The sequence below is a fragment of the Oncorhynchus mykiss genome, chromosome 22 (assembly GCF_013265735.2).
Source record: "Oncorhynchus mykiss isolate Arlee chromosome 22, USDA_OmykA_1.1, whole genome shotgun sequence".
Lineage (NCBI taxonomy): Eukaryota > Metazoa > Chordata > Actinopteri > Salmoniformes > Salmonidae > Oncorhynchus > Oncorhynchus mykiss.
Genome location: NC_048586.1, coordinates 14,118,841 through 14,131,713, shown reverse-complemented (window position 1 = coordinate 14,131,713; position 12,873 = coordinate 14,118,841). Strand labels below are relative to the sequence as shown.

The window sequence follows — 12,873 nt, the reverse complement described above, 5'->3', positions numbered from 1 at the left end:
TTCTCTGGGAGCTAGGAAAAATTACACTTTGTGTATTAAAATCTCAGTATACATTAGACTGAGTTTCCAACCATTTATTATAGTCAAATAGATTCTCCCAAATCCTCAATTGTAATTGTGTGGTACCATCGACTCCAGTACACTAGATGGCGTCTTATGAATAGTTTACAGTGAAGTTGATAAGTCATGTGATTAGAAGAAGCTGTGCGGGATAAACAAATGGAAGCATGGAAACGATTCTAGAGGTAAAATGTTTGATCACTATTGATACAAGGATCGGATAGGTTACCTGGTCATGTTTAAATGACTCACTAACTCGAATTACTTTGCAGGACAGCATGACAATACCTTTTGGGGAAAAACATCTAGTTGCTGTGTTGAGTATCCCAGCCAATGCCAGTGATGTGCAGACCGCTGTTATTCTGACGCACGGGGCTGGTGGGGACATGAACTTCAAGCATTTGGTGTCTCTTGCTCATGCACTGTCATCGAATGGCCTGCTATGTCTTCGCTTCACGTGTAAATGTTTAAACCTGGTTTACAGAGTGAAGGCTTACCATGCCGTTTGGGTAAGAATTATTTTCGAAATACAGATTTGTGCATGTTTCGTTCCATAAAACGACGCGAAAAAAGAATACCAAGGCATTAAAAGCCTCGTCTTTAGTTGGCCATGAAGATCTACTAGTTAATTCACTGAATACAAGTGTGCCATTAATATAAATATTCTATTTGATTTTGCAGGAATACTTGAAAAATCTTGAGAAATTCACAATAAGAAACATATTTCTTGGTGGTAAGCAATCAAAACTATTTTATAACCTCAATTAAATCTAACTGGCCTTATGTATTTCCCAGTGATGATGAGCCATGCTTGGGGTTTATGCTTCCATAACAAACCAATGCAATTGCATCATTCTGAAAGATCCTTGCTCAATGTTTATCTGCACATAGCTCTCTACTGTATCTCCAACCCCTTGTCCAGAGAGTGGCCCCCCTCTCCGGGGTCCTTATTAGCTTCTATACCAATGATTTACAAACTCAGCAAAACAAGAAACGTCCTCTCACTGTCAACTGTGTTTATTTTCAGCAAACTTAACATGCGTAAATATTTGTAGGAACATAAGATTCAACAACTGATACATAAACTGAACAAGTTCCACAGACATGTGACTATCAGAAATTGAATAATGTGTCCCTGAACAAAGGGGACACATTAAAAAATCAAAAGTAACAGTCAGTATCTGGTGTGGCCACCAGCTGCATTAAGTACTGCAGTGCATCTCCTCCTCATGGACTGCACCAGATTTGCCACTTCTTTATTATGAGATGTTACCCCACTTTTTCACCAAGGCACCTGCAAGTTACCGGACATTTCTGGGGGAAATGGCCCTAGCCCTCACCCTCCGATCCAACCGGTCCCAGGCGTGCTTGACGGGATTGAGATCCGGGCTCTTTGCTGCCATGGCAGAACACTGACATTGTTGTCTTGCAGGAAATCACACACAGAACGACCAGTATGGCTGTTGGCATTGTCATGCTGGAGGGTCATGTCAGGAAGCGTACCACATGAGGGAGGAGGATGTCTTCCCTGTAACACACAGCGTTGAGATTGAGCTTGTTGTCATTGCAGGCAGTCTGATGATGCTGTGACACAGGTCATGACGGACCCTCCACCTCCAAATCGATCCCGCTCCAGAGTACAGGCCTCGGTGTAACGCTCATTCCTTTGACGATAAACACGAATCCGACCATTACCCCATATAAGACAAAAATGCACTTTTTGCCAGTCCTGTCTGGTCCAGCGACGGTGGGTTTGTGCCCATAGGTGACATTGTTGCCCCTGATGTCTGGTGAGGACCTGCCTTACAACAGGCCTACAAGCCCTTAGTCCAGCCTCTCTCAGCCTATTGCGGACAGTCTGAGCACTGATGGAGGGATTGTGTGTTCCTGGTGTAACTCGGGCAGTTGTTGTTGCCATCCTGTACCTATCCCGCAGGTGTGATGTTCGTCTGTACCGATCCTGTGCAGGTGTTACACGTGGTCTGCCACTGCGAGGACGATCAGCTGTCTATCCTGTTTCCCTGTAGCGCTGTCGTAGGCGTCTCACAGTACGGACATTGCAATTTATTGCCCTGGCCACATCTGCAGTCCTCGTGCCTCCTTGCAGCATGCCTAAGGCACGTTCACGCAGATGAGCCGGGACCCTGGGCATCTTTCTTTTGGTGTTTTTCAGAGTCAGTAGAAAGGCCTCTTTAGTGTCCTAAGTTTTCATAACTGTTAGTGTCTTAACGACCGTTCCACAGGTGCATGTTCAATAATTGTGTATGGTTCATTGAACAAGCATGGGAAACAGTGTTTAAACCCTTTACAATGAAGATCTGTGAAGTTATTTTGATTTTTACGAATTATCTTTGAAAGACAGGGTTCTGAAAAAGGGACATTTCTTTTTTTGCTGAGTTTATATACACTAGGTGACTCAATGGCCAATACATTGCATCTGCAATCCAGGTATATATTCATTATTATAAACTGGGTGGTTTGAGAACTGAATTCTGTTTAGCTGAAGGCCATGGTATATTTAAGCAATAATGTCCGAGGAGGTGTGGTATATGGCCAATTTACCACAGCTGAAGGCTGTGTTTAGGGACGATGCATCGCAGAGTGCCTTAAACCTGTAAAAATAAATGTTTTGTCATACCCGAGGTATACGGTCTGATACGCCATGGCTGTCAGCCAATCAGCATTCAGGGCTCGAACCACCCAGTTTATAAGACCGTATACCACGGGTATGACAAAACATTTAGTTTCACTGCTAATTACATTGGTAACCAGTTTATAATAGCAATACGTTTCCTCAGGGCTTTTTAATAAATGACCAATATACCACGGCTAAGGTTTGTGTCCAGGCACTGCGTTGCGCTTAAGAACAGCCCTTAGCCGTGGTATATTGGCCATATTCCTCACCTCCTCAGGCCTTATTACTTAATTGTTCTATACCCGCAGTCATAAATCACGCCCATTTCTAAAATGTATCTTACTAAAATTGTATTTTAAACCTAACCTTAACCACACTGCTAACCTTATGCCTAACCGTATATTTACTTTCCAAAAAGCCCTTTTTTTTGTAGCCAATTTTGACTTTGTGACTGTGGAAGCTACTGAAAACCCCTCACCAGGGACATATTCTGAGTATTGGTGGTTACTGGGGGCATTAGTAATTGAGCATTGTTAATTGATCCATAAACTAGTTATTCTTAAGCAATCACTTCCAAGACAGATATAATACTCACTGTTTACTTACTCACTGTGTACCTTCCACTTCAGGCCGTTCTATGGGGTCTCGCGCTGCCTCTGCCCTGGCCAGGCAGCTCAGTGGTGGGTCAGAGGATGCATTGCAGGGACTGGTCTGTCTGTCCTTTCCCCTACACCCTCCAGGACTGACACACACCCATCGACAGCGGAGTGAGGACCTCAGGGCGCTGCCCAAGGAGGTGCCTGTACTGTTTCTGTCTGGTACTGCAGACAACATGTGTGAGAAGGTGAGAATGGTGATGGGTGTCTTTTGGTCAATGCATAAACATCAGCAGATCGGAGGAATGTGAGCATTCACAGAAACCGTTGAAGTTTGCACATGCACATCCCTATTTTTTGATGATTCATGTGTTTCACTTCAAACTGATCACACGTCTCCCTTGTAATGAAACGGTTCACTTTTGCACATGCATCTCTTGATTGTGTATGTTATTTTATTATTTCAAACTGATGGGCTGGAAGAAACATTCTTTTCCGGTCCCAATTTTGTTTTGCGCTGATGATTTTTCCTTTGTCCAGATCCTTCTAGATGACGTGTTAAAGGAGATGAAGTCTCCAGCGGCTGTTCACTGGATTGAAGGAGGTAGCCATGGGCTTATAGTGAAGGGAAGGGCTGAGGAGTCTGTGCTGGATGAAGTCAACTCACATGTCGTATCGTGGATTTTGGAACATACTTGAACCTTCTTTCAATGCTCAAGTTTAAAAAAATTTTGCTCCACACATTCTGTATAATTTTGTCATTTGGTTTAATGAATTCATGTGTTTATGTTGGTGTATTTATGATGTGGATTAAATCTATACTTTTATAATACCAGCGATAGTATTTCGTTTATTTTGGTTAAGGTATTTACATAGATTGACAATAAATAATAGCCTGCTGGTTGCTTCTCTGAAACAGCAGTGTGCGGAGGTGCAAGTGTACCTTTAAAGCCTGGCGATGACGTTAATATTTCCTTGATTCTAATTGGGTAGCTTTCACTTCCTGTGTTTGCGAGGAAATGGACGTGAGCATGGCTGAAGAACCGTGGAATAAAGTAAACATTCCCTTTCCAAGTGCGGTTTCAACTGTCCATATACCATTCGGTCTCTCAACAGGTATGTAGTTTATCACATTTATGCATAAACTTGTTGGAGCGTCCTTTCGCTGTGTAATAATAGCCACATTAGCTCACGGAAACTAGCCCCGCTGCAGACTACAGCAAGCTACGGGACACACGTGGGGAGTGTTCTGACTGATGCCATAGAGCAATCTCTTGCTCTGTAATAGTTAAGCTAACTAGATTAACGTTATTTACATCACAATTGTGTGGTGTTTTTTTTGTACTGTTTTTTTCGTGTGTGTGTGTGCGCTGTTCATTGTATCTAGGTACATACGTAAAACGTGTCCTGGAGGAAAATAACAAAGTGCTCAAGTTGCTTGGCAGTGGAGTCCTGCAGACTGAGATTCTTGTCCTGTACGAGCTTCTCTACGTTCTCCATAACAGCCTCAGGCAAAACAAGACTTTCAGGGTTCTCAAACAGGTGAGGATCAAGAAAAAGGCCTGCATTACATGATCTTTTAAAAAAAATGTTTTACCAACTAAGTAACTTAAGTCGTAGCCTATTATGATTATAGTTATTAACAATATCTATTCAGACCATTGACTAGGCTACTGTTCCCAGCTGATAGGCTTTATTAGGTAACATTATGTAATGTTAAGCATAGCACAGATAATTTTCAATGAGATCAGATTTGAAATAGACGAGATTGCGGTGTGCACATTTTTGGGTTACTTCAGGGTGAAAAAAAAATGTCATTTAGTAATGGAGCATTTTCTAAATTCAATCAAACCCCCTGCAACTAAACGTGGACGTTCAGACTTGTGTTGACTTCCAAGTTGGGAATTGAGTAACCAATTGAAGAGTAACTTTCATTGAAAACCATATTTGAGTTTTAGATTTGAGTTATAGTGAAACAAGTCAATTCTGGTTTTATAACAGTTTGTTGCAGAAGTGATATATTTTGGTCTTTTAGTAGTAAAATCTATCCCCCTTTTAACCTAGCGGTTCAACTCTACATTGAAATAGTGATGTATTGGCCTCGATGTCATCTCGAGCGAGGGGGTCGGTATGAAATACACTCTTTTCTAGATGTGCTGAGCGGTACCACCTCAAGGCTAACAATAAAAGCTGGTGACAGCACGCCTTATTTGACAGTGGTCTTGACTAGACTACTGACATTACACGGAATTCAAAAGACAGTAAAGCACTTTAAAAAAATGTATTTTTTTATTTCACCTTTATTTAACCAGATAGGCTAGTTGAGAACAAGTTCTCATTTACAACTGCGACCTGGCCAAGATAAAGCGTAGCAATTCGACACATACAACAACACAGAGTTACACATGGAATAAACAAAACATACAGTAGAACAAAAAATTAAAAGTATATACAGTGAGTGCAAATGAGGTAAGTTAAGGAAATAAATAGGCCATGGTGGCGAAGTAATTACAAAATAGCAATTAAACACTAGAATGGTAGATCGGCAGAAGATGAATGTGCAGGTAGAGATACTGGGGTGCAAAGGAGCAAAATAAATAAATACCAGTATGGGGATGAGGTAGGTAGATAGATGGGCTGTTTACAGATGGGCTATGTACTGGTGCAGTGATCTGTAAGCTGCTCTGACAGCTGGTGCTTAAAGCTAGTGAGGGAGATGTGAGTCTCCAGCTTCAGAGACTTTTGCAATTCGTTCCAGTCATGGGCAGCAGAGAACTGGAAGGAAAGACGACCAAAGGAGGAATTGACTTTGGGGGTGACCAGTGAGATATACCTGCTGGAGCGTGTGCTACGAGTGGGTGCTGCTATGGTGACCAGTGAGCTAAGGCGGGGCTTTACCTAGCAGAGACTTGTAGATAACCTGTAGCCAGTGGGTTTGGCGACAAGTATGAAGCGAGGGCCAGCCAACGAGAGATTACAGGTCGCAATGGTGGGTAGTGTATGGGGCTTTGGTGACAAAACGGGTGGCACTGTGATAGACTGCATCCAGTTTGTTGAGTAGAGTGTTGGAGGCTATTTTATAGATGACATCACCGAAGTCGAGGATCGGTAGAATGGTCAGTTTTACGAGGGTATGTTTGGCAGCATGAGTGAAGGAGGCTTTATTGCGATTTAATTTTGGATTGGAGATGCTTAATGTGAGTCTGGAAGGAGAGTTTACAGTCTAACCAGACACCCAGGTATTTGTAGTTGTCCACGTATTCTAAGTCAGAAACGTCCAGAGTAGTGATGCTGGATGGGCGAGCAGGTGCGGGCAGTGATCGATTGAATAGCATGCATTTAGCTTCCGCATCTGACCAAAGTTTTTTGCTTACCATTTCATACACATCTAGACTGTGGATTATACCTTTATCTGTAGCTATATCCACTGTATATGTCAACTTGTTGTGTTTTTTTCCTCAACCGTTATGACTGATTGGTGGCGCGGTCTGCTAAAACAGTTGGCTCCTAGTTCAATGGTTGTAAGTTCTAATCCCACATGGGGCATATACATCCTTTATTTACAATATTCATACCGTTGCCCACACACTTCTAATTCTGGAAGGTGAAAGCATAGGTCTTCGCTCTGGTAGTAGTTGCTACCAGCGCTCAGTCTCAGGTCAGAATTAAACATCCATGTTTTCAAACGTCAAATTTCAAAGTCTTTTTAAGGTTAAATTTAGGCATTAACTCCAAATTCTCAAGCTTAGGCATTAAGGTGAGGGTTAAGGTTTGGGATAGGCTTAAAACAAGAATATCAAAATCAACCTTATGTCGCTGGATTTGAACTTGCAACCTTTGGAATCGGTGGCAGATGCTTACACCCATCCACCATCCCCGTACACAACGCCCTAGCAAAACTGAAACCTCACTGTTGCCCCTAGTGGCTGGTTTCCACTTCATCTCCCGATGTCCTCAGACATGGATGGACTTTGAATACTGACTTGTATCACGAGTACTAAAGACATCTTTAATCAGTTTTGTTTGATATTTTTCTGCCATGAGTAATATGCGGTGCACTATGTAATGTATAAGACACAATGTTTATTAAACACCTCCATGCTGTGTAAGGGATATTTGACCAAGAAAGAGAGTGATGGAGTGCTGCTTCAGATAACCTGGCCTCCACAATCACCTGACCTCAAACCAATTGAGATGGTTTGGGATGTGTTGGACCGCAGAGTGAAGGAAAAGCAGCTAACAAGTGCTCAGCATATGTGGGAACTCCTTCAAGACTGTTGGAAAAGCATTCCAGGTGAAGCTGGTTGAGAGAATGCCAAGTGTGCAAAGCTGTCAAGGCAAAGGGTGGCTACTTTGAAGAATCTCAAATGTAAAATATATTTTGATTTGTTTACACTTTTTGGGTTACTACATGATTCCATATGTGTTATTTCATAGTTTTGATGTCTTCAGTATTATTCTACAATGTAGAAAATAATAAAAATAAAGAAACCCTTGAATGAGTCATGGTGGCCGCAGTGCGATATAGAGGTATGCCGAAAACCAGCGACCAATACATTTTCACCCGTGACATCCTTTTTTCAAAATAGCCCAACTGCGGAAAAACCATGGGCATGGCAGCCCTACCCCCAGGGCAAAATGAGTGTGACACCCCTGATGTAGGGATGTTATTGACTGAGTTTTGAAAACCCCTGCAGGTTGAGCAATGCATAAACCGGTTGAAGGAAATGAAGCTGGATGCTGCTCTTCTGGACCTGAAGGAGCTATGTCCAAAGAAAGTGCAAAGGTACTAACTTGCTAGAATTACTCTGCATTTAGCTATTCCCTGTGCCAGGGAATGTACATGCCCTTGTTGGACTACTTAGCTGCATCTAATCACGCAGACACGATCGAGCATCAAGATCCATATAACTTGTTTTGGGGTCGATGTTTATTTGATAGCCAATACACCGTAGACTAACTGTGTCATCTTGATGTGTGTATGCTTGTGTTTGCAGCAAGTTAGCTATGGAGACGGGTCAGTGTGATGTCCCTAGTCAGCCCATACTGGAATGGCTTTGTCTCAAGGTGTTGGGAGCTGCCAGACTGATGACATGTCTGCTCAATCACTGCACCAGAGCCTTCATGTATCCTTCTCTTTCTCTCATCTGGGAGATGTCAGCTGCTATCTCTTTCTCCTTGCTTTTTTTTTAAACCTCTTTTTTTTGTTGCCTAAGTGTCCTTTTGGTTTTTTGAAAGGTGCTCTAAATCCAATGTATGATTATTACAATATAAATGACTGTTGCTGGCGTTCCAGGTCATCTTTTTTTGCAGTTGCATATTGTTAGGTCTCTCAACGCCTGGAGAAGTGTTTAACTTGTCAGGAACCACAGTAATACCTACTCAGCCATCAACATGTCTTAAGGCATCTTGAGACATATCCAGAGATGACTTAAGATCAATATAAATGAAGACGTCTCGAGACAAAAGTGATGACGGGGTATGTAACAACACGACAGTCTTCTGTAATGTGCAGCATGACTGCAAAAAAATAAAAAAGACCACCTGGAACGCAACAATGTGTAGACATGTATACATGAGCATGGTGTGTATGATTGCCTTGACCAAATCTCCTCTCCAGACTAGCAAGGCAGGACCTCCAATCAAAGCAATTCATTACGTTGAACGTGGTGCTCACCAGCATGCTTAGTCGACTATGGTGAGTCCTGTGGCTCTTTCAGGGTCATGTCTGATGTACTGCTTTTCACTCAAACCTGTCCCTTCTTACTAGCGCTGACTTACTATGACTTAGCTAGATGAGACAACCACATATCAATCTTAAGACGAATGTAAGTGACTCTGTAAGTGGAAGTGACTCTGGATAGGAGTGATGTATCTTCCTGCTCCTTAGGGTGTTTTTCCGGGGCATCCTGGGTAGGCTGGCCCCTCTCTACCAGGCCATCCTGGAGCTCCTGAAGGAGGTGTCCCAGGCTCAGGCTATGGCCTTCCTCATAGACTTCACCCTGCCTGCAGGGATGGCAGAGTTTCTCGGGCCCTCTGACTCTTCCTTGTTGAAGATGGAGCATTCCCGGGCTCCTAAGGGCCTTGGAGAGATAGGAGCCTCCAGGTCCTCTGTGCTCAACAGACTGTTCAGAGAGGAGGGAGAGGAGAGTAGGAAGCAGGCTCTGGGTGGTCCCTCCAATAGGAATAGCAGCAAAGTGGATCTGGGAACTGCAGTTTTACTCCGGAGAACTGGTGATACAGGTTAGTGTCCCCGGACTCTGTATTCCTTGCTTTTTGCCGTTTCAGGCTGGGTATTTATAAAGCACTTTGTGATTGGTGTCAAGCTGCTGATGTAAAAAGGACTTTATAAAATACATTTGATAGATTGATCTATTTTTTTTGTAGCTCTCCTGGCATAGCCTATGTTCTGTTGTTTACATTTGAACATATAATATATAACAGTCATATAATTTCCTTATAACAGGTGCCGTCTCTGGATTTGATATGAAGCAGTTGCTGAAACGAACCCATGGCGGTATCACAGAGGTATGTGTGGTTGTTTTTAAGTCCACTACTTTTCATTTGAGTTAGTTATTTGATGATGAGTGTTGTTACTTATACCAGATTGTCATTTGAACTCTGCAGGTGTCAACAGAACAAGAGCAGCCTTCATTACTGGATGCTGCTGTGATTGGTCAGAAGAGGAAGTTTCTGAAGCAACTGAAAACAGCCACCACTTTCAGCAACATGGCCGCCCACCTGGAGGAAGTGATGCGATGGTGTGAATGCAGGAAGCTGCGTCAGGAGAAGGGGCGTCTGACGTTCCTGAACCTGAAGTGCCAGAGGATGAAACGCCTGGAATCAGAGGGCTGCAGGTACAGGGGCACTATTTTAACTGGGCTTTTAATAATATTGTCTATTGCATCTTTCAGACTATCACAATGGGACATCTTTGCACACCTTGTCCAAACTAAAACTTCCAGTCACATTAACGATGGGGAACCTATGTGTTGTTTGTTCTTGGTCTCCCCAGTGTACAAGGGAAACTAACGCGCTACAAACGGGAGGTTTGCTGGGCCCTGTCACTCAGAGGGGCGGTACCCAGGACCTGTCAGTCGCTGAAGACACTGTGGAGGAGGGCTCACCCTAGAATTTGCTTTCAGCCATTCAGGACTGCATCTGAACCAATCACAAGTGCATTCTGTGTCAACAGAAAACGGTCACTAAGACACAAGAGAAACAGGAGTATTTTACCTGGCACACTGGGGGATGTGGCCACGGTGACTGCTGACCAGTCCCTTAGCAATGAGCTTAGCAACCAAAGTAGAGACACTCCAGCTCAGAAACCCCTGGATCTGAACGAGACTAACATTGATGACATTTTTGCCTTCATAGGTTTCTAAGACTCCAAAACCCTGGCCTATGGGATAAAAGGGGTTCTCAGCTTTCATGATTTAAACAAAGAAATCCACACAAGGTTTTCTTGGTTGCATGTGTTTCATCTCTGACATCAAGTTACAATTTTTTCACTGATGTTTCTAGACCTACATCAGTCGCTTGCCTTAAGTTTTTCTTAAAGTAGCCTATTAATAAAATGTTTTAGAAACGTGGTATTAAACCTATGCAAACCCTTACAGTCTGTGTGCGGTATTCACTTTATCTAATTATATTTGGCATTTACAGGAAAACTGCTAATACATTGCTAACAAATAAATGTAAACTTTTCTTTTAAGACAAATCATAAACAGAACATGGCATGTTTCCAACATTTCAGCTAGATTCCTTTTTTTCAAGGGCATAAATAATAATACATTTAAACTGGGTTCCTTCCAATTCACAAATATTGCCAAGAATTCACCTGATTGGATGGAAAGGGGGTGTGATAAACCATATACTGTAAAGGCCAAAATTCAAGGTTAACAATCAGCAGGGATACCTAGTCAGTTATTCAACTGAAATGTGCCCTCTGCAGTTAACCCATCCATTGAATCAGAGAGGTGCGGGAGGCTGCCTTATTCGACATCATCGGCACCCAGGGAGAAGTTGTTCGGGGTAGAACGGCAGATCTTTCCACCTTGCCTGCTCGGGGATTTGAACCAGCGCCCTTTCGGTAACTGGCCCAATGCTCTTTAACACCTGCCTCAATTAGCAACCTCCATACAAACATCTTTTGATTTATGTTGAAATAAAAATAACTGCTTCATTGTATGAACATTAATGTATTGTCACAGCAGATGGACAGGTTGTTCTCAACCTGATACACTGTAAAACAGAAAGGGATCAAAACCACAGAGTTCTGAGAGCCTTTTTCAGTTGCTCTTAGCAACAACGATGCATATGTTTATTGGAAAAACTGGTTAAAAGTCTACAGTACAAAGTCCTCAACATATCTGCCAACCTTATCATCATCAACACAAGGTCCTACATAAATCTCTGAGCTTACGATTCAGTCCGAGGTTTCATTTTAGCCCACAGTCTGTCCCAGAATGCCAGGTGCTGATGGGGGTCCTGGTGCCCGTCCAGATAGGTCCTGGTCTTCACCAGGCCAGCCAGCCTGTGGTGGGCAGTTAGGAGGAGGGGGGGGGGTGATGATCAGGAGAAGGATGTCCCTTTGCTCTACCTGCAACCTGGAGGTGTTCAGCCAAATCTCCAGGGAACACCAGTTACTGCGCAGGTAGAGGCGACTGACCAGGCAGAGGGTGTGGCGGCTCCGGTAGAGGCTCTGATGTTCTCCACTATGTCCTTCCCCATCTGGAAGTCTACAGTTGTGGCCAAAAGTTTTGAGAATGACACAAATATTAATTTCCACAAAGTTTGCTGCTTCAGTGTCTTTAGATTTTTTGCCAGATGTTACTATGGAATACTGAAGTATAATTACAAGCATTTCATTTGTCAGAATTTGTGGATTTTTGTTTGTCCGCCCGCCTCTTGAGGATTGACCACAAGTTGTCAATGGGATTACGTTCTGGGGAGTTTCCTGGCCATCGACCCAAAATATCAATGTTTTGTTCCCCGAGCCACTTAGTTATCACTTTTCCCTTATGGCAAGGTGCTCCATCATGCTAGAAAAGGCATTTCGTCACCAAACTGTTTGTGGATGGTTGGGAGAAGTTGCTCTCGAAGGATGTGTTGGTACCATTCTTTATTCATGGCTGTGTTCTTAGGCAAAATTGTGAGTGAGCCCACTCCCTTGGCTGAGAAGCAACCCCACACATGAATGGTCTCAGGAAGCTTTACTGTTGGCATGACACAGGACTGATGGTAGCGCTCACCTTGTCTTCTCCGGACAAGCTTTTTTCCGGATTCCCCAAACAATCGGAAAGGGGATTCATCAGAGAAAATGACTTTACCCCAGTCCTCAGCAGTCCATTCCCTGTACCTTTTGCAGAATATCAGTCTGTCCCTGATGTTTTTCCAGGAGAGAAGTGGCTTCTTTGCTGCCCTTCTTGACACCAGGCCATCCTCCAAAGGTATTCGCCTCACTGTGCGTGCAGATGCACTCACACCTGCCTGCTGCCATTCCTGAGCAAGCTCTGTACTAGTGGTGCCCCGATCCTGCAGCTGAATCAACTTTAGGAGACGGTCCTTGCGCTTGCTGGA

The 12,873-nt window shown here is 43.3% G+C and overlaps 2 protein-coding genes across 2 annotated transcripts; both read left to right on the top strand.

The window, feature by feature from the left end:
* Positions 1 to 109: 109 nt before the first annotated feature.
* Positions 110 to 4,123, top strand: tex30 (testis expressed 30). The gene is made up of 5 exons (XM_021579000.2): positions 110 to 245; positions 333 to 569; positions 742 to 793; positions 3,325 to 3,539; positions 3,832 to 4,123. The coding sequence occupies exons 1-5, from the start codon at positions 228 to 230 to the stop codon at positions 3,988 to 3,990; spliced, it is 681 nt and encodes a 226-aa protein (XP_021434675.1). The 5' UTR covers positions 110 to 227; the 3' UTR covers positions 3,991 to 4,123.
* Positions 4,124 to 4,255: 132 nt separating this feature from the next.
* On the top strand, positions 4,256 to 10,907 carry nepro (nucleolus and neural progenitor protein). The gene is made up of 9 exons (XM_021578999.2): positions 4,256 to 4,407; positions 4,679 to 4,833; positions 7,989 to 8,077; positions 8,289 to 8,417; positions 8,912 to 8,989; positions 9,182 to 9,534; positions 9,758 to 9,819; positions 9,919 to 10,148; positions 10,307 to 10,907. The coding sequence occupies exons 1-9, from the start codon at positions 4,311 to 4,313 to the stop codon at positions 10,674 to 10,676; spliced, it is 1,563 nt and encodes a 520-aa protein (XP_021434674.2). The 5' UTR covers positions 4,256 to 4,310; the 3' UTR covers positions 10,677 to 10,907.
* The last annotated feature ends 1,966 nt before the right edge of the window (positions 10,908 to 12,873 follow it).

Excerpts from the sequence above, each read along its gene's own strand:
- tex30 (XM_021579000.2), top strand. Across the intron at positions 794-3,324 it reads AAGAAACATATTTCTTGGTG|GCCGTTCTATGGGGTCTCGC; the intron begins GTAAGCAATCAA and ends CTTCCACTTCAG. Across the intron at positions 3,540-3,831 it reads CAGACAACATGTGTGAGAAG|ATCCTTCTAGATGACGTGTT; the intron begins GTGAGAATGGTG and ends TCCTTTGTCCAG.
- nepro (XM_021578999.2), top strand. The coding sequence starts at position 4,311 with ATGGACGTGAGCATGGCTGAAGAACCGTGGAATAAAGTAAACATTCCC. Across the intron at positions 4,834-7,988 it reads CTTTCAGGGTTCTCAAACAG|GTTGAGCAATGCATAAACCG; the intron begins GTGAGGATCAAG and ends AAACCCCTGCAG. Across the intron at positions 9,820-9,918 it reads CCCATGGCGGTATCACAGAG|GTGTCAACAGAACAAGAGCA; the intron begins GTATGTGTGGTT and ends TGAACTCTGCAG.